Source organism: Vulpes vulpes, chromosome 15, assembly GCF_048418805.1.
Source record: "Vulpes vulpes isolate BD-2025 chromosome 15, VulVul3, whole genome shotgun sequence".
Lineage (NCBI taxonomy): Eukaryota > Metazoa > Chordata > Mammalia > Carnivora > Canidae > Vulpes > Vulpes vulpes.
In genome coordinates this window covers 69,580,091-69,603,849 of record NC_132794.1, presented here as the reverse complement: position 1 = coordinate 69,603,849, position 23,759 = coordinate 69,580,091, and the positions used below count along the sequence as shown (strand labels likewise).

The window sequence follows — 23,759 nt, the reverse complement described above, 5'->3', positions numbered from 1 at the left end:
ACTCTTTGGAACTCCCCCTGAAATGTGCATCAGACCCCAGCCCTCTTATTTTTCTCAATGATGAAGGTGAGGCCCAGAGAGAGAAAGAAAGTTGTGCAAAGTCATAAACAAGCAGCAGGACAAGGACCGTGGCTCTTACTTCTTACGCTGGATTTGGCCATCCTGAGCTTGTTACATTTCATATCTACTCCCTACCGTGGCCTGTGTGCTGAAATATGAATACAGAGAAGTTAACTGGGTTTTTTGCATGTAGCTTACGGATTCAGTGATACTCTTTATATAGTGACACCTTGTTCATTTACTCATTCATTCAGTGGACGGTTGAATCATCAACTGCTCACTAGGGAGCAGTACATGGCCTGCCCCCATCTAACCCTAGCCTTCTTGTTTGGCTTTATCTTCCACCCTGCCGTCCTGCCCAGTTCATACCTCCCATATTCTACTTACACTGGTTCAGGTATTTATTTCCTCCAGAAGCCTTTCCTTCTTCCCCCTGGGTCCAGCCTCGATGCCCCTCCTTCCTATCCCATCACAGCCTATACTACACAGTATTAGAGTTGCCTACCTACCCGTCTGTCTCCCTTATGGCGCTAGGCTAAGCACCATGCATGCAAGTATCTTGTTCACCACTATGCTTTTAGGGCCCAGAGCAGGGGCTGACCTGTAAGGGGTGGTCCATGGATATCTGTGCAGTTAACTATTGGATCTGCCATTTCCTGTGCTCTCAGACCACTGGGCTTCCACAGAGCGTGTTTCTCCACTCACTGTCAGTTCTACCTTCCTTAAATTGTCAAGACCCAGGTCAAACATCTGCAACAATCAATAGTTCTGTGAAGCCTTCTTTTTCACCCCCTCCCCCTCCCCCCCCCCCACCACACATTCCCTCCTCTTTTCCCCATTCTCCCTGCCATCCCATGTCACTCAGAACACTACTGTCCCTGGGGGCAGTGACTTGTATCTTTCACCTTGGTCCCCTGGCACCTACACAGTGCCAGGGACTGGTCTAGCTGCTTAGAATTCAGCAGGGAACCTAGCAGACCAAAATCCCTGTCCTCATAAAGTCCTCGCTCTGTTGAGTGGACAGACTATGAATAAAATAAGTAAAATGTAGAGCATGTTAGAAAGAATGGGCACGTTGTGAGGACAGGAGGGGTGGGGGAGGCAGAGTTCCAGACTGAACTAGGTGGGTAAAGGCCTAGAGGACGGAAGGAGGGAGTTGGCCACTGGAAGACTTCTCATCATTAAAAGGCTCTGGCTTTCAGGGTGCATGGGTAGCTCAGTCGATTGAGTATCTGACTCTTGATTTTGGCTCAGGTCATGATCTCAGGGTCATGGGATCGAGCCCTGCAAGGCAAGTCCTCAGGGGGGAGTCTGCTGGAGATTCTCTCTCTCTCTTTCCCTCTCCCTCTGCCCCCCCCCCCCCCGCTTGTGCTTACACTCTCTCTCTAATAAATAGTTTTGTTTTTTTTTTTTTTAAAGAAAGACTTTGCCTTTTGCTCTGAAATGGAAGGTATTGGTGGGTTTTGAGCAGACAGGTGACATGATCTTGTGCACATCTTAACAGGATGACTTGTGCTGTACTGGGAAGAGACTGAAGGGCACAACGACAGAGAAAAGGAGATCTACAAGGGGACTCCTGCAATGACCCAGGTGAGAGGTGATAGTACTTAGATCAGCTGGTAGCAGGAAGGATGGCACTGCTAGGACCTGAGAAGGAGACCGTGGGAGGCACCATTTTAACAGGGAAGATCGGGACTCCGTTTTGGACATATCACATTGAGATGCCTATTAGAAAGCCAATGGAAATACTGAGCAGGTGGCAGGATGTATAAGTCTGGGGTTTAGGGGAGATGATCCAGACTGAAAGTATGTATTTGGGCATCTTCAGCATAAAGATGTCATTTAAGCTCTTTTCCTCCCTGGCTGCCTGAAGTTCGGCCGTCATCATGAACCACACAGTAACAATCTGGACCAGGAAGTTCGTGACCAACAGAGTACTTCAGCAGAAACAAATAGTCATTGATGTTCCTCACCCTGGAAAGGCAGAAATTCGGAAAAAAACTAGCCAAAATGTACAAGACCACGCCAGATGTCATCTTCGTATTTGGATTCTGAACCTGTTTTGGTGGTGGCAAGACACCTGGCTTTGGCATGATTTACGATCCCTTGGATTATACAAAGAAAACTGAACCCAAACCTCAACATCCAAGACATGACCTGTATGCAAAGAAAAAGATATCAAGAACACCCAAAAAGAATGCAAGAACAGAATGCAGAAAGTCGGGGGGTCTAGACGAACCCGTGTTGGTGCTGGCAAAAGTGAGCTGGAGATTGGACAACAGAAGGATTAAAGATTCTGCAGTGACTTTTTCTGTGGTATGGTGCAGATTTTTCTTTTCTTTTCTTTTTTTGAAGGATTTTATTTACTTATTCATGAGAGACACACAGAGAGAGAGAGGCAGAGTCACAGGCAGAGGGAGAAGCAGGCTCCATGCACGGAACCCGATGTGGGACTTGATGCCGGGTCTCCAGGATCACGCCCTGGGCTGAAGGCAGGCGCTAAACCGCTGAGCCACCCAAGCGTTCCTGGTGCAGATTTTTCATGAGAGAATAGAAATTTATTTATTTATTTATTTATTTATTTATTTATTTATTTATAGAATAGAATAGAACTTTAAAAAAAAAATGTCATTTAAAGCCTTAGTGGCCAGGCCACTAAAAGAAGCAATTGGATGCTTGGGATGCTCGCCCAAGTCAAGTGCTACTGATGGGCCTGACAATGAATATACAGTCAGACTCTGTTAGATCTGCAAAGGACAGGTGATCACTAAGAATAACTAGCAACAGGGACCCTGGGTGGCTCAGTGGTTGAGCATCTGCCTTCAGCTCAGGGCATGATCCTGGAATCTCAGAATGGAGTCCCACATCAGGCTCTCTGCATGGAACCTCTTCTCTTCCCTCTGCCTACGTCTCTGCCTCTCTCTCTGTGTGTCTCTGAAGAATAAATAAACAAAATTTTTCTTTAAAAAAAAAAAAAAAAAGGATAACTAGCAACAAATGGGTAAAACACCTACCAGGTACACAGACAAAATGACTAAGCCATGGGAACACCGGAGGCCTAAGGAATGAAAAATCATGACATCTTGGGCTTGGAAGAGAACTTATTTTTTTTTTTTGGAAGAGAACTTATATAGGTCATTTAATCTGAGGTCCTCTCCCTATCCTAGCCTGAGGTCGAATCCCTACTTTTAGAACAAGAAACATTTGCGCGATATTGGGAAAACCAGTCTGGCCAAGGGCAGGAAAGGCATCATTGAAGAAATGAGTGGGAAATGACCTTCCGAGTCTGAAAACCAGGGTTCTGGTCCTGTATCTGCCGCTCCCTAGCCTCATGTCCTTAGGGCAGTCACTTCACCTCCTCCATCCTCAGGTTCCCCGTGTGTACAATGGGCGCAATCCAACTTTCCTTATCCCGCGCCGGGTCGTGGAAGGTCTAAATGCGGTAGGGCTTGGGGTAGGGCGCGCTCGCCTGGCTCGATGACTGCAGGAGCAGGAGGAGGCCGGGAGACGTCTGCAGCTTGGGCTGGCCGCGGAAATGGGGATGCGGAGGGTACCGTCCTGTCCCCAGCGAGCTTCCCGCTGCAGCCGGGGGAGCAGCTTCCCGGGAGTCGGGCCGGGATCTGGGCCGGGGGGCCCTGGGCTCGCGCGGCAAGGCGGGCCCGCGGGACAGGGACCCTGACTCTGCCTCCGCTGAGCCTGGAACCGGGAGGGAGGAGACCCTGGAGCAGCGACAGGGAAGAGAAACGGACGCCCCGAGGCGGAAAGAGACGCCGGGACCGGGAGTCCAAGAGACACACGGAGCCCGGAGCGGGCGGCCCGGCTGGGGCCCGGGGCGCCCCGGGGCGCGCGAGGCGGGGGGCGCGGGGGCGCGGGGCGCGGGCCCGGGGGTCCCCGGAGGGCCCGGCGGCCGCACTCGCCCGGCGCCCCCGCCCGCCCCGGCCGCTCGCCCAAGATGGCGATGGAGGGGCGGGCGAGGCGGCGGCAGCCCCGGCCCCCGCGCCGGCCCCCGCTCGGGCCCGGGCCCCCGAGGCCGCGCCCCCGCCCGCGGCGCCGCGCCTCCCCGGGCCACTGACGCCCGGCGCGCCCTCCCCCGGCGGCGGCGGCCGAGGCGCGGGGCGGCGGCGGCGGCGGCGGCGGCGGCGGCGGCGGCCGGGCGGGCCCCATGGCGCGGGGGGACGCCGGCCGCGGCGGCGGGCTCGTGGCGCTGACCCTGTGCCTGCTGGCGGCGCGCGGTAAGGGGGCGGCGGCGGCGGCGGCGGCGGCGGCGCGCGGTAAGGGGGCGGGGGGGCTGCGCGGCCCGGGCGGTGCGGGCCGGTGCGGGCCGGGGCGGGCCGGGGCGGGCGGGGCGGGGCGGGCGTGCGGCGGGGTCCCGCGAGCTGCGGCGGGGCCGGGGCGGGCCGGGGCGGGGGCGGGGGCGGGGGCGCGCGGACTTGGCCGCGGCGGGGGCGCCCCTGGTTCGCGGAGCCGGAGCCTGAGCGCGCGGAGCGGGGCCCGGCTCGTGCGGCCCGAGTGTCCGCAGTGCGTGTCGCGGCCGCGGGCCCGGTGCGGCTCCGGGTCGCCCGCGCGTGTGCCTGGCGGGAGAGTGTGCGTGCGTGTGTGTGTCGGCACCTCCGTTGGCGTCGGGGTCGTGGGTGACGGTGTTTATGGGGCTGAGCTAAATATTTGGCCTTGGCTTCTGGGGAGTGTCCTTGCCCGGGGCGGGCGGCCCGGGATTGACCGGGGGTCGCGGCGACACCACACTCAACTTTGCCCGGTGGGTGTGGCCCCCGGGGCGGGGGCTGGTCACCGGCGCGCCCCCAGCCCGGGGCTCGGAGGCCGGGGGAGGGGGCAGGAACCCAGTTGCTTTCGTGGACTCGTCCTGCCCTCGCCCTCGCGCCGGGACGCGTGTCGCTCCCGCCCCCCGCGCCGGGGGCAGGTCGGGGAAGCGCGGCCCGGGCCCGCGGGGCCTCCTCGCAGCCCCCCCGCCCCCCCGCTCGGGGCCGCGTGGGGGTAGGACAGGCGTCGGGTCCGGAGAGGGAGCTGGGGCTGAGGTGCTCGGCGCCCAGTGCTCGGCGCCCGGGGCTGCCCGCTGTGCGCGTCGGGGCCCGGCCCTCGGGGAAGGGGTGGCAGGGCTGGGGCGGGGGATGGGCTGCCCGCTTTGTTCGCCTAGTTCTCGCCTTCGCCGCCGAGGGGGGAGCTGAGGATGTGTCCGGGGCGAGTCGGGGAGGGACTTGGAGGTGGGGGTGGGGAGGGGGATTTCTCTCCAGCTGCTGCGGCTTTCCAGAGAGACTGAGCCAGGCCACGTGGGAGGGAGGCAGGACGGCGGAGCGGGGAAGGAGCCTCCTCCGGCCAGCCCCAGGCCCATCTCCAGGAAACCCAAAGAGCGGGTGGGAAAGTGCCGGCCAAAGCTCGGACCCCCTCAATCCGGACAAAGACACGCCCCTCTCCTGCCCGGATTTGGGACGCGGGAAGTGTCAGGTGGAGGGGGCGGGGAAGTGGCTGGAGAGGCCCCAGTCCTCCCGGAGCTCCGGGGATTAAGGAATAGTTGTGCCTGCTACCCTCTTAGGCTCTTCCAAGAGCTCCAGGGACGGGCTCGGGGTCACCCAGCCTAGGGGGGTGAGGGCGGGGAACCCGGCTCTGTCATTCTTTACGGGTGGGGCCTCCTGCAAGGGGCTCGGTTTGCGTGGGCGACCTGGTCTCTCCCTGCTCTCCAGGGGCAGGGCCCCAGCTGGGGCTCCCCTGGCAGCCAGTGTGCATGGCTAAAGCAGGGAGGCTCCTGGCCCTCAGTCCCCCAAAGTCTAACAGGCCTTGAGACAGCCCTGTAGAGTTCTCATGGGCCATCCTGATCTGGACCAAGGTCACTTATTCATTCATTCATTCAACAAATATTTACTGAGCACCCTTTTTAATTAGCATGTGCCTGGTGCCTGGAATATAGTAAATAAGGAGACAGACCTTGTCTCTGGTGCAGACCTTGCAGTCTGATGTGGGGAGGGGGGAGTCTGACAGGTGATCGGGAAAGGCATCCTGCGGGAAGTGACAAATAATAGAGCCCAATGCAGAGGGTCAGTTAGCCCCGAAGAAGGCGAGTGATGATGGGCAACGTTTTTCAAAGTGGTATGGGCACTCGGAGGTGACTTCATTTAGGCCACTGAATGAAGCTAATTCCGGCTAGAGTTTAGAGCACAGGGGTGAGAGTAGGGGAGGTTGGAGGGGGATGGGACAGGGGCCAAGAAGTGTAGAGGGAAGGCTGAAGGGGAGGGGGGCTGGGCTCTTGACGGTCTTTATAAGTCCCACTGAGCTTTCTAGCCTGAAAACCCCCAGTGAGCCCTTGGCAAGTTTTAAAATCAGCTTTGCATCAGCTCACCGCAGCCGCAGCCAGCGTGGAGAACCGGTTGGGCTGGAGGCAGGATGCTCCAGCTTCTTGGGAAGCTGTTGTAGTATTCCAGAAAAGAGGATGGTGGGCAACAAGCGTGTAGTGGCCTTTGGTGTGGCCAGGGTAGCTGGCTTCTAGAGATATTTAGTAAGTAGAATCAGTAGGATCTGGGGATAGGCTGAGTTTGCAGGGAGGAGGGAGGAGAAGGTACAGAATAATAGACACTTCAGCAACCTCAGCACGGAAGAATGCAGGACATCCCCCAACACTGCTCCGGCCAGGGACTGGGAACTGGGGAGACTTATAGGAATGGGATTCCTGTTTGGGGGTGGCGGTAGAATGCGGAGAGCTGGTTTCATCAGTGCAAGAAGTGGGCCTCTTACCTCCACCGAACCAGAATTTAGGGTAGGTCAGTAGCAGGAAGGCTCCAAGAACATCAGAGCTGCTTCCTCCTCACCAGGAAACTCCCTCAACCCCAACCTCTCTCCAGCCCAGAGACTCAGAAGCCCACCTCCCTTCAGTTGGGGTGGCCCTCTCTGACCTGGGGGTGGGGGTAGGGACAAGAGAACAAGTTTCTCTTAATAGTGACTCTTATCCAGAAGTTACCTAAATCTCCATTGATTTTTTTTAGGTACTTTCATGGCCCAGTTCATCACGGGTTATGTGTAAATTAGCAGTTCTTTTCTTTTCTCCTAAAGGTACTTCTTTCAAGTTAAGCTATCTCACAATTAGAGTGTCATTGAATGTCAGCACTGAAGAAATAATTTTTTGAATTTTTATTTAAAGTCTAGTTAATTAACATATATGGTAAATTTGGTTACAGATGTAGAATTTAGTGATTCATCACTTATATATAACACCCAGGGACGCCTGGGTGGCTCCATGGTTGGGCAATCTGCCTTCGGCTCAAGAACGTGATCCTGGAGTTCTCGGACTCCTGCATGGAGCCTGCTTCTCCCTCTGCTTATGTCTCTGCCTCTCTCTGTGTCTCTCATGAATAAATAAATAAAATCTTAAAAATAAATAAATAAATAAATAAATAAATAAATAAATAAATAAATTTCCTTCACCCACTTAGCCCATCCCCCATCCAGCTCCCTAGGAATAATTTTAGCATGGACCCATTTTCCAGATGAGAAAACTGAGTGACTTTGCAAAGTTGCATGGATAAGGACTGAGCTGGGGCTGGAACTAGTCTCTTGGTTCTGGGAGCCATACTTTCCCTGGGTCTGGTATACAAATACCCAAGTTCAGTCTCTCTGCTCCCCCTTCCCCTCCCATAAGAAGTTCCCAACTTTGGGCTTGGCCTCCCTCCTTTGGTGTGTCTTGAGTCTGGGCTCTGGAATTCACCCTTCTCTACTCCTCCCCACCCCTAACTCCTGTTCAGCCTCTACTGTTTCTGAGGTACAACAACCAGACTTGACACAGAATTCCAGATGCAGAACAGATGTCATTGCCAGGTGGGCTAGGGGGCTCCCAGCTCCCTGGGATGTGGGGAGAGGGGAGGAGGAGAAAGAGCAGCTTTGATGGGGAAGGATGCCAGCCCTAGCCTGGCCGGAGGAGGGTGATGGGAGCTGAGACTGGGGAGGAAAATCAAAGAGATAATGTTCTGGCCCTGACATGCTGAGAATTAGAATCCTTGTCTTCTGAGCTGACTGGACTGTTAGTTACCTCACTGCTGAGACTGAGGCATCTTCTGGATTTGAGGGGCCTTGGGGTCAGTGAGCTCAGGGAAGCAGAGGCTCAGTAAACTGTCTTTCAGATGCAGACCTGAGCATGTATGCTGGTGCAGAGCCAAGACTTCTGGATGGTTGGTTCAATAAGAGGCTCATTACCCTGTCATATAGTTTGAAGGACAAAGTTCCAGCAAGTGATCAGAGCATACAGGGAGAGAAAGGTGGACCAAGAGAAAGATATTTTGAATCATATGAGCCATATGGCAGGAGAACAGGTAAGGTAGTGAGCTCCCCAGTCCTGGTCCTTTTCTTTTCTTTTCTTTTCTTTTCTTTTCTTTTCTTTTCTTTTCTTTTCTTTTCTTTTCTTTCTTTCTTTCTTTTTTTTAAGATTTTATTTATTCATGATAGACACAGAGAGGCAGAGACATAGGAAGAAGGAGAAGCAGGCTCCCTGCAGGGAGCCTGATGCAGGATTCGATCCCAGGACCTCACAATCACAATCTGAGCTGAAGGCAGATGCTCAACCGCTGAGCCACCCAGGGGCCCCTAAGTAGAGTTTCTTTCAGTGTGAATTTGCTGTTCTTTCTCTGTGCTTTTTAAGCATTTTGTTAAGTGTCTGCTAGTTCCCATATAGGCAGTTTCCACACATATTATTCCCATCATCTCCAGCCCTTAGGGAGTCCTCATAATTTTTACAGATAAGGATACTGAGGCTGGGAAAAGCATAAGGGGCTGTGTCTCCACATGTCCACTTGTGTGTTCAAGGAATATTTATGGAGCCCCTACTGTATACCGAGTGCTGTTTCAAGTACACCAGAGATTTAGAAAGCTGACTAGGACGTGATTCTGAGCTCATTGCCTAATTGGGGAAAAAAGAGTGTAAAAAACCTTGCAGTGACCAAGGTGCTCAGGGTCCTACGGGGCAGAGAAAGGAGAGGCAACTAAATCAGACCCAGGATGGCATAGCTACTGTAAGGAGAGGGAACAGCAGTGCGCTTTCAGAGAAAGTGGTTTGGCCTGGTGGGGCTGGAGGGATGCAGGGATGGGATCAGGAGGTAGGCAGGAGCTGAGTGTGGCTTTGCTGTCAAGTCCACTGAGGCTGGGCCTCTCAGGATCACAGATGAAGGGAACTATGTGGCCTTCCCTATGTCCCAGGCAACTGTTCCCAAACTCTCCTTCCAGCTGTTGGTGGGAGGGGCTTAGTGTGTGGTGAGGGAGGCACAGCCAACATGGGGGGGGAGGGGATCTGGAAGACACTGACTTGGGTCTCCTGGGAAAAGAGTGTTGATGGGGTCATGGAGAAATGCCCCTACATTGATAACAAGTTGTAAATACGTTGGGGCCTGAAATTCAGAAGTGATGAGGCATTGATGTTTGTGGTGAGTTGTTGGCTTAATGCAGGAGACAGCTAGGCTTGGTTCCCCTTCCCCACCCATTGTCCCCTTTCCTGAGAGTTCCCTGGAAAATGGAACCCTGGCTTACACCAGGCCCCATGAACCCCACAAAACAGCATTGACCTAACCCTGGGGCTCAGCAGCGAATCTCCTTTTTCTCTGGGTTCTAATTGGCCTCATAAAATCTAATTTATCCTATAAGTGGGTAAAATAATCTGTTAGGAAAAGATTGAGAGATAGCCTCAGGGCTCCCAAGCACAGAAACTCTGAGTCTGACAGGGTCTCACCAAGGAGCCTGAGGTGAAGGAATGGTGGCAGAGGAGCCCCTGCCAGGACAAGCTGGTGGGCAGCAAGAATCCATCGTGTCCCCAGTCCTGAGAAGGACAGCTGAGAACTGCTTGTGGGAAGGACTTTGGGGGTCAGCCATGGCCATGGGCTGGGGTTGGCCATGAAGCCACTGGACAAACAAGGTCCAGGCCTCAGAGTATCACTTTACGAAAAAGTCTGGTGTGTAGGAACCACGTTTATGTTAAAAGAAACATTACTGTGTAATGAAGCAGAATGCAAAATGTTCCAAAGTTTTAAAAATCAAAACATTTGGGGCAGTTAGCAAGCCTCCTGGGTATACTCTCTTCTGCTACTGGGAGAATTTTGGTGACAATGAGAAGAGTGGAGACTTCTCCTTTTCAGGCTGGAAGGAAAGAAGGCTGAGGCTGAAAGGAAGAAAAGTAGCTGGCCCAAGGACATAGAGTGAATGACCCAGGACCCTGACTCCAGACCAAGTCTGGTCCCCCCACCATACCTTGTGATCCATCTAGGCAAGAGGAAGGATGGCTAAGGGACCTCCAAGTAGCTTTGTGATCCGAAACAAAAAACTTCCCTCCGGGGGCACCTGGGTGGCTCAGTGGTTGAGCGGCTGCCTTCAGCTCAGGTCATGATTCCAGGATCCTGGGATCGAGTCCCACATCGGGCTCCCCGCAGGGAGCCTGGTTCTCCCTCTGTCTGTGTCTCTGCTTCTCTCTCTCTGTGTCTCTTATAAATAAATAAATAAAATCTTAAAAAAAAAAAAAAAAAGAAAAACTTCCCTCCGGGGAGGCAGGGCCATCTCACAGAGGGCTGGAGCTTGAGCTGAGCCCCTGTGGGTGTGTGTCCTGGGCACAGAGTTGAGTTGGGCACCAAGCAGCGAGAACCCTCTTACTCCAGAGCAACTGTCTCTTCAGTGCTGGGTTCATCCCTAAAAGGTCAAAGGACTGTCTCCCAGAGAGACGAGACCCCCCTCCACACACACACACACCGCCCGCCAGCCTTTCTATGTCTCAGTTTCCCCACTTCTATACAATGAGGAACCTCAAGCTTCGCTGACGTTTCCAGCACCACGGGCTGCCCGGCCCTCTCCAGGGGGACTCCTGTTTGCACATCTACATCCCTGTTGGCTGCCCTGTTCTACCTTGTTGGGTGCTGAGCTCCTCTGAGGTGGGGAAGCCAGACATCTGCTGATCCATGAATATTCAGGAAGGGAATCGGAGCCTCCTTCGGGCTCCCCAGCCAGCCGCCCGGCCTCTCTGGCTGCTGTCCTGCCCGCCAGAGCCCAGGCTGCTGACATACCCAGCAGCTGCTCAGGCCCCAACTGTTCACATTGTTTGTTCAGCGCGGCAGGGGATTTTCCAGGCCCTGGACTGCTTTGGGGGGGCGGGGAGGCTGCCGGAGGGCTCAGGGATTCGTGTCATGTGGGGCTTTTCTCCCCTGAAGCGCAAACTGACTGCTCAGCGGCTGGAACCGGGCAATTGGAAGCTGCTGGGCTGAGAGCCCGGGCTGGCCTCCCCCCATCACCACCCTAAGTTTGAATCACAGAATCAAGGGCGTCAGAGGTGGAAGGGACTGGTTGTTAAGAACAGTAATTAACATTTGTACAGTTAAAAAAAATTCATTAAAAAAAAAAAGCCGAAACATTTGTACAGTTCAAGAAGTACCATTAAACAATGAGCTGCGGTCCCTTGATGGCTGCTGTGCTGACATGTGTCATCTTGCCTACTCCTCGCAGGCTTGGTAGTATCATCCTCATTTTACAGATGTGGAAACTAAGGCCCAGGGAGGTTAAGTGGCCTGTCACACAGCTGGTAGGTGGAGCAGCAAGACCGGAAACTTGATCTTCTGTTCTGCCCCAAGGTTAAATGCTCTTCCTGCCACAGCCAAGAGCCTGAGGTGATGTGAATGCCAGTTGGGTTTCCCCAGGCAGAATGGACACTGGGTGAGGACGAGGCCTGGCTTCTCCCTGCACGCATCCATCCATAATGCTGAACCGAGCTGAGCAGCAGGGAGGTGCCAGCAGGGCCTTCCTGGTGAATTAAGAAATGTGGGGTCCAGCTCTGGCCGGCCCGTTGGCCTGTCCACCCTTCACCCTGCAGTGTCAGAGCCCTGGCTCTGCCCTGGCCTCCTTATCTCAGCCAGCTGGGACTTCTCTTTGCAGTTCAGTCTTACTTTTCTTTAGAAGCGCTGGAAAGAGAGCCTGGGGACAGACAGGGGTCCTAAGTGTGGGACCTCATCAAGTCCGAGTTTTGATGAGGGTGGCAGAAACTGGGGTGCATGCGTTGAGGTGTGGAAGGTCGTGTCTACAGTGTGTGTGTGTCTAGATGATGTTCTGTATGTTTGCTTAGGCGTAGGTATGTCCAGGTATGATTATTCACTGAATCATCCTAACATCATAGAATCCCAGACATCACCTGCTCCGTTTGAGTGAATTAACGTCCAGAAGGAGAAGTGACTGGCCCAAGGCCACATAGCTAGACTGTGACAGAGCCAGGTCCGGAACTGAGAGGGCTGCCTGATTCCCAAGCCATTTGGCTTTCTGCATGCCCTCCCGTGGCTGCCTGCCCAGACCTGCCTCGTAGTAGGTCGTGCCATTATACTCACCTTTGTCCGTGGTTCACTGTCAGATGCACCATTCTACCTTTAAGCAAAGTCTCAGGCCGGAGAATGAGAAGGGACCTTGGGCTCTTGAGCTTGTATGGTACAAGGAGGCATCAAGTCAACCTTCTGGAAGACACAACTGGGAGAGCCAACCACTTCCCTATGAGTAATGGTTACTGGGCCTTGTTGAAATGTTGGTTGAAGTGATAAGCATTGGCCTTTGTGAGTTTTTTGCCTTAACCCTGGGATGACATCCCCTTCCTCCTTTTTCCCCTACTCATCCCTTTTATGGCATGGGGCCATGTTGGAGCTGTAGGTTCCTCTGGGGCCCCTGGAGACAGGCTCTGGCGTGCTGAGTGACCTCAGGAAAATGAGCTGTAGAAAGGAAGGCTTAGCCCCTCCTGTCACCAAGCAGAAGTAGGTGGGGTGCTAGTGGTCAAGATGGTATGTAAGGTTCCAGGGAGGGATGAGGGATGACATTACCGAGTGCCAATTCTCTGCTGGACCAGACACGGTGGAGTATTCCTTTCCTACCCCTGGCTTACAACAGCACTATGAGGAAGGAATTCCTGTGTCCTTTCTAATTGAGATACAATTCACACACCACAGAATTCACCATCTACAGTGTACACATCAGTGGTTTTTAGTATGCTCACATAGTTGCACAACCATCACCACTGTCTAATTCCAGAACATTCCTATCACCCCCAAAGGAAACCTCATATCCTTTCACCATAGCTCCTCATTCTTGCCTCTCCCCAGCCCCTGGCAGCCATTAATCTACTTTCCGTCTCTGGATTTGCCTATTCTGGACATTTCACAGACATGAGATCATATCATATGTAGCATTTTGTGATTGGCTTCTTTCACTTGGCGTAAAGTTTTTCAAGTTCCTCCATGGAGCAAGTATCGGTATTGGTACTTCATTTCTTTTGATGGCTGAGTATGATATTTATCCATTCATCAAGCGATGGGCATTTGGGTTGTTTCTCCTTTTTTGCCTATTATGAAGACTGTTGCTATGAATGGTGTTTTTTGGTGGATGAGGAAGCTGAGCAGCCAGGGAAGGTGAGCATGGAGAAGAGCGGCAGATTGCCCAAGATCCCACGTGGTAGGGGCAGAGCCAGGATCCAGACAGCAGTCTCTCCATGAGACCTGTCTTTCCGTGAGCCGCCCTAGCCCCTCGGTGGGTGACTCAGGACCTGGAGGCTGTGGGAGGTGGTGGGAAGATACCCGCTGATGGCCCTGGTGTCCCACCTCTCTCTGCAGGGGAGCTGCCGTGGCCTCAGGAGACCACCGTGGAGCTGAGCTGTGGTGCAGGGCCACTGCAAGTGATCCTGGGTCCAGGGCAAGCTGCAGTGCTGGACTGTAGTCTGGGGTCTGCTGGACCCCCCACCAGCATCACGTGGAGCAAGGACGGAGGCGCCCTGCCAGAGCTCGACCACCTGCGCTTGCTACCCAATGGCTCCCTGTGGCTGTCCCAGCCACGAGCACCACCAGACGACAGTGATGAGGGAGCCCCTGGGGCCGTCGCAGTCATTGAGGGCAGCTATTCCTGCCTGGCCCACGGCCCCCTTGGAGTAGTGGCCAGCCAGGCTGCAGTGGTCAAGCTTGCCAGTAAGTGCCTGCATCGGGGGCTGAGCTGAGACCCAGGAAGCCTGGGGTATGGGAAGTGGGATCCCCATTACCTCCTTGCACAAAGCCTGTCTCTTGACCCCACTCCCCTTTCCCTGCCTCTTGTCCCACTCAATAGGTCCCTTCCTGGTCTGGCTACCTTCTTCCCACCTCTCCTTTTCTTCCTCCTTCTTTTGTTCCCCTTTGAGTTTGAGAGTCTAAGTTGTGTTCTCCCCCAGGAAGCCTGCCAGAAAGGCTGGTAAGAGACTGGGGCACTGGAGCAGGTGGACTGCCTGGAGTCAAGCCCCATCACCCTGCTCACCCCCTCGGGGTTCTCAGGAGGCACAGATCCTCATGAAATAACTTTAGGCCAGAAGAAATGTGCTTCTTACTGCAGGCTGACCATCATGGTGATGTTGGCGGGGGGGCATTGCAATTCATTCTGACACAGTGTCTGACCAGTAATCACCACTTCTCATCCCCCTGCTGCCTCTTCAACTGTCTGTGGGCTGGGACTTGCCCTGCCTGTGCTTCTGTCTCCCTGTGCTTCTGTGTGTCTGCACGTGTGCATATGTGCATGTGTGTATGTGTGTTTCACTGTCTGTGCCCCCTCTCTTTCCCGTGCTCCTCTGCTGTCCTTGCCCATGTCTCACCGACCTCACCCCCAGCACTCGCAGGCTTCTCTCTACACCCGGAGTCTCAGGTGGTGGAAGAGAATGGGACTGCTCGGTTCGAGTGCCACATTGAAGGGCTGCCAGCGCCCGTCATTACTTGGGAGAAGGACCAGGTACCAGTGGCTGAGGAGCCTCGGTGAGTGTCCTATAGGGGAGTGGGGAGTGGGTGGGCCAGAGAGGGCCCTGGGATGAGCTCTGGAAGCAGGATACTGAGGGTCACGGTGGCTCCATTTGTCTAGACTGACGTAGGAACAACCATGGCTGGACTCTCAGCTCACTTAGGCCCCAAAGAGAAGCTGGGCAAGCACTTTTTGTTCCCTGCAAAGAATGCCTCCCACTAAGCTATGGAGCTTGGATAGAGAGCAGTGATAGAGTCCTTCAGAGCTTATCTAGTCCAATCACTTGCCTTATTGAGGAGACTAAGGGCCAGAGAGAAGCTACCTTTATTCCACACAGTGAGTCAGTGGCAGGAAGTTTGTTCGTTAAGAGCACAAACACTGCTGGGAGGCTTTTCTCTCTGCCGGGATCCTCTGGAGGTGCTACCCAGGATGCATAACCTTTTTCCTCTCTCAATTCCAACCCGTGGGGTGCAGGATCTGATAAATAGGGTGGGGGGTTGGTTGTGGAGACCCTTCCCATTTTAACCTGCTCCCTCTTCATCAAGGTAGTGGGTAGGTAGAGTGATCCCAGGGAAGAGTTTCTTGGGTGAAAGAGAAGCAGAATCTAGACCCAGGACTTCTGTGGCCTCCTGGGAAGGCCTAGATGTACCTGCAGCACGAGCAGGAAGCACGAGGCTCATTTGCTTCTGTGGACTTCAAGCTGGCATCACAACAGGATTGTCGCCCTATGGATTCTTACATCTTTGGAAATGTAGCTCCAAGGCCTTTCCCAGCATTCCCCACCTCCCCAGCTCTCTAGCTGTAGTTACCAGCTTGCTCTCTCCTTCTCTCCTGGTGGACGTAGGGCTCCTTGGGCTCAGAAACACTGGTTTCCAGGTCTCCTGCCTTGAGACTCTGTCTTGAGTGTGTTGAGTTGTCCCAGCTCCTCTGACTTTTGCTCATATCTACATAGGGGTGGAAGTGAAAGAAATTTCTGGGTGGAAAAGTGACAGGGCACATCCCTGCAACAGTTGTAACAGAGGAAGAAGGGTAGGAAGTCAAGCTGCTGATGTGGATAATTGCTTAGCCTGTTGCTCTTCACAGAGTCCCTTCTCACTCAGCTTCATCCTCCCCATGTATAAAATTAAAGGAAAAGAAAAAAAATGAAAGCGTTGGATTAGGTCACTGTTCTTTGTAGAACATTAGTCACTAAAGGTGCTTCTTGAGGAAAAGTATTCTGTGGTCAAATAACGTTGGGAAAACTGCCTCTAAATCCCCCCCTTGGAGTTGACAAGGCTCTGAGAAGCCCTGTATGGAAAGCCTGTTAAGCTCATTGAACCCCGCACTTCCTAGACTCATCTGCCCACAGCCTCTCTTGCTGTGTTAACCCGGTTAACATCCCATGAGTGAGCATTCTAGGGAGCGACACCGGAAGTGCTGACCAGCCTTTGTAGCGCTGGCTGACGCTTTAACTTCTGTGCCTTCCAAATGTGGGGGTTGCTAAGTGAGAACCAAGGGAGAGCCTACTCTTGGCAGCCCCTGGAGAGAGTAGGAGAGAGCGGAGAAATTGCTGCATGTCGAAAGGCATGATAGGCCCCATTTAATGAGAGCTGTTTTCTCCCTTAATCCTTCCCATCATCTTTCAAGGTAGGTATTTCATGTTTTCCATATTTTCCTCTATTTACTTTTAGGTTATATTCCTGGAAGATGGATTTTTCACATTCACATATGCAAAACAGAAGAAACACTTACTGTGCATAGAAAGGCTCTATTAGTTTTGGTGGCTATCCTCTGGAATTTTTATAAATATCCTCTTTTATTTATTTTTTAAAAGATTTTATTTATTTATTCATAGGAGAGAGAGGGGGTGGGGCATAGACACAGGCAGAGGGAGAAGCAGGTTCCCCGTGGGGAGCCCAATGTGGAACTCCATCCCAGGATCCCGGGATCATGACTGGAGCCGAAGGCAGATGCTCAACCACCTGAGCCACCCAGGCACCCCAATATCCTCTTTTAAAATTTGTGTCTTACTGCACATACTGGTTTTTTTTTGTTTGCTTATTTTAAGTAAACTCCCAATGTGGGGCTCAGACTCACGACCCCTAGATCAAGAATCACACATTCTACCTACTGAGCCAGCTGAGGTGCCCCCATGCTGGATTTTTTTGCTCATTCACCTTTTTTCCCAAAACAAAAATGGAATTATAGAGCAACTTCTACTTTTTCTTCACTTAACACACCATGAGCATCCTTCCTGTGGTCTACACATATGGTTATGGCAGATATTATTATCTGGATTGTTTAGTGAGAGAATTGAGGACCAGAGACAGAAGAAACTCGGCCCAGGTCACAGAACTAGGACACAGAGTGTGGGATGCCAGAAACCTGGCACGGATGACACACAGGCCCCTTGTGATTTGGTGGTTGGGGTGGGGAAGCTGCAAGGTCTGAAGAAGTTCATGCTGCAGATGGGCTTAGAAGTCAGGTGGTCCAACTGTGGCTCCGAGCAGAGAAGTGACTTCCCCCGAGTTTCTCAGCAAACAGTAGGCCTCCCTTGCCTCTCAACATCTAGTTCAGGCATCATTCTACGAAGCCACAGGCCTCTCCCAGAAGTGTGGAGCTGCCAGTTCCTGGGCTCTCAGAATGTTTGCCCCCAAGTCCTCTGAAAAGTGATCCTTAGCTATAAATAAGCCAGGCTAGCATGTCCTAGCACATTGTGTGGGGGAAAAAAAGAAATGTCTAAAACAGCAACTTGATTATGCCCAAGGTATGTATTTTTACACATGCCCAGATATAGTACATGTACAAATATGCTATTCATAAGCTCAGCCCAGCGGTTTGGAGGAGACCATATGCCTTGGCGTTGGGTGCACACATGTGCAGTTAATAAACACACTCTGCCAAGGTATATATGCATATTTTTGGAGCTGATGGTGAAGATTAGACCCGAAGGCAATTCACTGGTACTTATACTAATTTCTAATGATAGGGGATAATTTTCTTTCCATGGGAACCAGTAATCAATGAGAGCAATGTTTCCCAAATCCCAGGAATTCACAAACCCCCTTTATAAATTTGGCCATTCTGAAGCCATTTATTCAATCACTTACTTAATACATTTCTTTAAATCGGCTCTCTTTTGTAACTTTAACACGTACTAAAAAGGAACATTATCTCACTGCAGTAAAATGGAAAACCAGCAAGACTTACCATAAATATAAGGTAGTCATAAAAATAAATACGCAACCACTGGGATAAAAAAATGTGTGTCTGGATCCACTTGAAGTCGTTTTGTTATCACCATTCACTCACACTTAAAAACAGAGCATCAATGGACCTCAGTACCTTAGGCTTCCCGGTCCAGCCTTCCACCCTACCCATCTCCCAGTACCCAAGGTGTCTGTCAACCCCCTGTGACCCTCAGCCAGGGTCCCTTTTCCCTAGGTGGATCTCTGAAGGGCTTGGGGTGGGGGCTCCTTGATCTTTCTGAAATTCAGAGCAGCTGTGTAGTTTCTACTGTGTACTTCTTCTTATTTATTTTTTTTTAAATAATCTCTATGCCCAACCTGGGGCTGAACCTCATGACCCCAAGATCAAGTGGCTTATGCTCTACCCACTAAGCCAACCAGGTGCCCCTTTGCTGTGTTTTTTTTTTTTTTTTAATTTTACTTATTTATTTGACAGAGCAGGAGGGAGCACAAGCAGGGGGAGCAGGGAGAGGGAGAAGCAGACTCCCCACTGAGCAGAGAGCCCAATATGGGGCTCAATCCCAGGACCCTGGGATCAGGATGTGAGCCCAAGCAGACAGATGCTCAATCTATGGAGCCACCCAGGCGCCCCCCTCTGCTGTGTTCTTGAATCCCTTTTGGGAGGCGGGGCAGCAGGCTCAAACTCAGGCTTGGAAAGGGAATGATCCTTTCCTTTTGGAGAGAGGTCGCTTTTCATTTTAGAAGTAGTTATTTTGTTTTATTTGAGGTTTGAATTAATTTTACAATAATAAAACATACCAATTCAATGGGAAAAAATTCACCTACCAACTGGACACAGACAGTTGTTACTGTATTGTGATTTTTCCCTTCCCAATCTTTTAAAATATGTGTACAGTTTATATCATTGTAAATGTGTGTTTAGAATCTGCAGTTCTTAGATAGTGTTTGTGTCCATTATCTAATGTGAGCTCCTAATACATTAGGGTTGGGATTTTGAATTAGGCAGGACAGAATTATTTAACCCATTTTTCAGATGAGAAACCCAAGGCTCAGACATGTGATGTCGCTTGGTAAAATCACATCTGCTGAAACCAGTTCTCTCCTCTATGTCACAGCTTCTTTTGTGTGAGAGCTGGGAGTTCCACAAAGTGTTCAAGGGCATATGCCTTTTTCAGTTTCAATTTTTAAAAGTTTTGTATTTCCAACCTAATAAATATTCAAGAAAAAAAATTTTAAACACAACAAATAAGCATTCCCGGTGATCGCACTGCCAGAGAAAAACCTCCCTGAATGATGTGAGCTTTACTGCCCTTGACTTTTTCTGTGCATATCCTAACATATCATTTATCTAGTTTCCAAACATAGAACTGCTTCATAAACACTGTTTTGTGACTCCCCCCGCCCCCACTAACCAATATATCTTGGACATCTTTCCAAGGACAGAGCTTCTAAAAACATATTTTAACAAAACAAAAGATTTTAGATGAATAGGGAAAGTGGTTTCATCCCACTTCTGTTGGCTCAGTGATGACCACGTCAGAAGAGAGCTATCCTTTCCTCCCTTTCCTCCCTCCCTCCCTTCCTTCCTTCCTTCCTTCCTTCCTTCCTTCCTTCCTTCCTTCCTTCCTTCCTTCCTTCCTTCTCCTTCCTTCCATCAAAGTTTCCTGGCCCAGGATTTTACCTCTAGCCACCCTTTCCTCCATGTGCCTTCTCCCCTGCTGGCCCCAGCACTGAGGCAAGCAGCTGCTGGAGCTGAGAGTGAGACACCAGGGCCATAGATGGGTTTGCCTGTGGGATGAGGGAGGGAGTGAAGCAGGTTTATGCTCATTCTCTAAGTCTTTGGGCCATAGCAGTTACCAGGTCTGTGGCCAGAATTTTCTCCCAATACCCCTGAGCTAGTTCTTCTCTCCTGTGTTTGGGTTGTTTCATACCCCGTTTCTCCATGAGCCATGGGACCTTCATCAGGCACGCTACTGCCTCATTCTCTCTCTGACCTTGGCCTAGCCTACATCCAGGGACCAGCAGCGTTTGCTCTATTGAGAAACTGGGACTCTCAAACATGGGCTAATCTTTCAAGGATCATAGATGGAGGATTCAGGAAGACCCACCACCCACCCCCTCCACTTAAACCAGAGCCCACTCCACTTACCATCACCCCAGTGTCCTCTGCAAGGATACAGCCTTGCCTCCATTGCACTATCTCCCAAGCAAGGGCTCCAGACCTTTCTAACCTGAGCTGCTTTCCAACCCTTTAACCAATAGGGCAGAGAATACCACCTTCATCCATCCTTACCACTCCTAGGTAGTGTGTGTATTGACTGGGGCTTCCCAGGGACCCCATCCCTTCCCTAGCCATCTGATGGCTGCTGAGACAGGCAAGTGGGAAGAACATGGGATTTGGCACCAGAAGACCTGGATTCAAGTTTCAACCCTGCTCCAGCTGTGAGTCCCTGGGAAAACACCCTAGTGCCTCTGAAACCTTAGTTTTGTCACCAGTAAAATGGAGGTTGTGATGCCTGCTATCTCTTCAGACTGTTTTGAGGGTCAGATGACATTGTGTGAATAAAAGGGATTTTTATCAGGGAGGGAGAAGGTAATATAGGCAGGGGATAAACAAGTTCATGTTGTATAGAAGGCTATATGATAAAAAGTAAGTCTCCCACCATCAGCCCCAGGATCCCAGGTCCCCTCCCCAGAGACAACCACCATTACCAGGGACCTTCAGTGCAAGCGTACAAGTGCGTATATCCCCACACACTGTTCTGTACCAAACATACTTTGGAAATTGTCCTGTTTCAGGACACATGAAGCTGCCTCCTTTTTAACAGCTGTCTAGCATTCCATTGTATGAATGTACCCAAACCGATTTAGTTAGCTCCCACCCCGCAGATGGACACTTGGATTATTCCCAGTCTTCCACCATTGTGTAACTGTGCTCTAGTGAATATCATTAAACATGTTTTTGTGTACATGCCTGAGAATATCCGCGGGAGAGAGTCCTCAAAGCAGTGTTGCTGGGTTGAAAGGCACGTGCAGGATTGATTCGGTTTCCGGCTTGCCCTTGCAGGCAGGTGTATCGATTGGCATGACCACCAGGACAGGGGGACCTTCCCCCATTCCCTCATCCACATAGGGTGTCCTTAAACCTTTTGATCTTTACCAACCTGATAGGTGAAAATGGTATCTCACAGCTTTAGTTTGTGTTTTTTAGTATGAATGATGCTTGAAAGTGAGATGCCTTGGGTAGTTCAAGCTGGAGGGGGAGGTGGGCCCAGGACCGCTCCCTGCGGAGCTCCTGCCCATCTCATAGGTGCCCTTTCCCCCTTCCCAAGGCTCATCACTCTTCCCAACGGGGTCCTCCAGATCCTGGACATTCAGGAAAGTGATGCAGGCTCCTACCGCTGCGTGGCCACCAACTCAGTCCGCCAGCGCTTCAGTCACGAGGCCGTGCTCAGCGTGGCCCGAAGAGGTATGCGGGCAGGCTGGGCGGGGGAATGGGGTCTTCTGACATCAGCCACGTCAGAGCTGAGAGGTACCTCCTGAGGCCCAGGCTCTGCCTTTAAACAGGTGACAGTGTAGGAGTGCTATTGGACAGGTGCGGTGAGGAAGCCCAGAGAGGGCAGTACCACCTAGCAAGTCAGAGATAGAGCTGGAGCTGGAACCTGAGACTTCAGACTCCCAGGCCTGGGCTCTCCCAACAAGATGCTCTGTGCTCCCTAAGGTTGAGTGGGGCATCCCCAGGTAGGGAGGGAGGAGGGAGGGAAGGCATCCGAAGAGGTATCAGTGCCCTGAAGCCCTGGTCTCCGCCTTCTGGGCATGAGCAGATTCACCCCTTGCTGCTGGCTGGGCACTGCAAATCCAGTTCCCTGCAGTCTGGTGCTCCTGTTCTTTCCATTTCTCTGAAGAGCTCTTGTCTTGGCGTGATGCAGTAGAAAGGGCACAGGCTCTGGGGTCAGAAAGATCTGGTTTGAATCCTGGCCTCTCTGCTTACCATCTGTGTGACCCTGGGCTGTTATCAAATGTCTAGCTCAGGGAGGTTGTGGGAATAGCTGAGATAAGAGTAGAAAGTGCCTGGCACCTAGCAGGTGCTCAATAGATCTCATCACAGGCCTCCCCCAGCGGCGCCTCACTTGCCTTCCTCTGCCATGACATCTCCCCCCATCCCTGCCCTTCTGCACATCTCTTCGCATCCCCCTCCTCACCCCTCCCACCTCCACTCCATCCTACTTTCCTGTGGTTTAGCTGGTAAGCAGGTCTCTGAGTCCGGTTCACTCTCCCTCCTGTGCTGGAGCCCTTATGGGGGGATGAGGGGGTCTCTGCCTCCACCTGCTGGACAAACCAGGTATTCACCATGCTAACCCTGGGGCCTGGGTCATGGGGAGAACTTGGCAGGGAATCCCTGCTCCTGGAGCTGTCAAGTGGAGGAAACTCGAGCCTACCTCCTCCTTTTCCCACAGGGGAGCCCAAAGCCCTTTGGAGAAGGGACTTGCCTAAGGTCGCACAGTACATTAATGGCAGTGCTGGAGCCAGAACCTATGACTGTAGACTCAAAATCCAGGCTCTAAGTCTACCCAGGACCCTGATGGTCCTCTGCCTGAAGGGTGGGTTCCATTTGGTAGGGGAGATTGGGGGTGGTATCCCAGAGGCCAGGTTATCCCTCTCCTGGCTCCAAGAGAAAGAGCTCTGAGTTCCAGTCCCAGCTCTGCCAAACTCTGCGGCTGCTTTTCCCATCTGTCCAATGAAACCCTGGTTGTTCCCCACCCCATGTGCCTCACCAGCTGACTGTGAGCATCAGGTGAAGGACACCTAATGGTAAGGCTGCTTGCTTGCCTGCCATCTCTCTCCAGGGTCCCTGGCGTCCACCAGGGGGCAGGACGTGGTCATTGTGGCAGCCCCTGAGAACACCACTGTGGTTTCGGGCCAGAGTGTAGTGATGGAATGTGTGGCCACCGCTGACCCCATCCCTTTTGTGTCCTGGGTCCGACAGGGTAAGTGGAGGGAGGTGACCTGAGGGCTTGGGAAAGGAGGACGTGGCATCTCATGTATCCTCGGGTTGGGAAGCTATAAGGGTGATCACTCCATGTCACAGGAACTCCTCTCCCAGGATTGAGGAACACCCGGACAGACTTAGTCCTCAATCAGTGTGGAGTATGTTTCCTTTATGAAGCACTTTGAGTCCACTTATTTAGAGTGGTCTTAATGGTGTTGCAAGTGAATGTGGGAGACTTAGAGTCGGGTGAGACCAGACCCCACTGCTGGTCCACTCGGATTGCTACTGCCTTGTGTGCTTGGCTTCATGCTGGGCGCAGTGAATTAAAAAAAAAAAAAGTCAGGTGAGAGAGACAGGAATCCTGCCCTCTCCTCTCATCGTCTGGGTGAGGGAGATAAGATACATACTTAGGAAGAGAGATTTGACAGTATCAGGCAGCAAGTGATAAGTGCTGGGGGGAACTGCGTTACATGAGATGCCATCAGGGTAGTGAGGATGCTGGTCACACAGCACCCTGCCGCCTATGGAGCGCTCCACCCAGCCTCCTGCCAGAGCCTGGAGGAGCCCTTTGAAGGGGGTAGGAGTGAGGACTCTTATTCCCAGTGGACAGATGGGGAAACTGAGGCTCAGAGAGCTTAATGCCCAAACTTTAGAGCTTGTTCTGTTTCTGGTACACCACTTTCTACAGTCCTGAATGGAAGAAAAGCAAGGATTTTTAAAAGATTTTATTTATTTATTTATTTGAGAGAGTGTGCTGGGGGGGAGGGCCATGCAAGAGGGGG

General features: G+C 52.2%; 1 protein-coding gene across 5 annotated transcripts in view; it reads left to right on the top strand.

The window, feature by feature from the left end:
- The first annotated feature begins 1,569 nt into the window (after positions 1–1,569).
- IGDCC4 (immunoglobulin superfamily DCC subclass member 4) overlaps positions 1,570–23,759 on the top strand; it is a 42,957-nt gene continuing 20,767 nt past the window's right edge. For 2 of the 5 annotated variants that reach the window (XM_072738832.1, XM_072738831.1), the window contains exons 1-6: positions 7,773–7,875; positions 8,178–8,366; positions 13,662–14,009; positions 14,675–14,816; positions 21,320–21,456; positions 22,835–22,975. In XM_072738832.1, coding sequence (XP_072594933.1) covers positions 7,863–7,875; positions 8,178–8,366; positions 13,662–14,009; positions 14,675–14,816; positions 21,320–21,456; positions 22,835–22,975 — 970 coding nt within the window. In that variant the 5' untranslated portion in view covers positions 7,773–7,862. Of the gene's footprint in view, positions 1,651–4,190; positions 4,332–7,772; positions 7,876–8,177; positions 8,367–13,661; positions 14,010–14,245; positions 14,817–21,319; positions 21,457–22,834; positions 22,976–23,759 lie in introns of those variants that run through there. The other 3 variants (XM_072738834.1, XM_072738833.1, XM_072738835.1) reach the window with 3 other exon arrangements.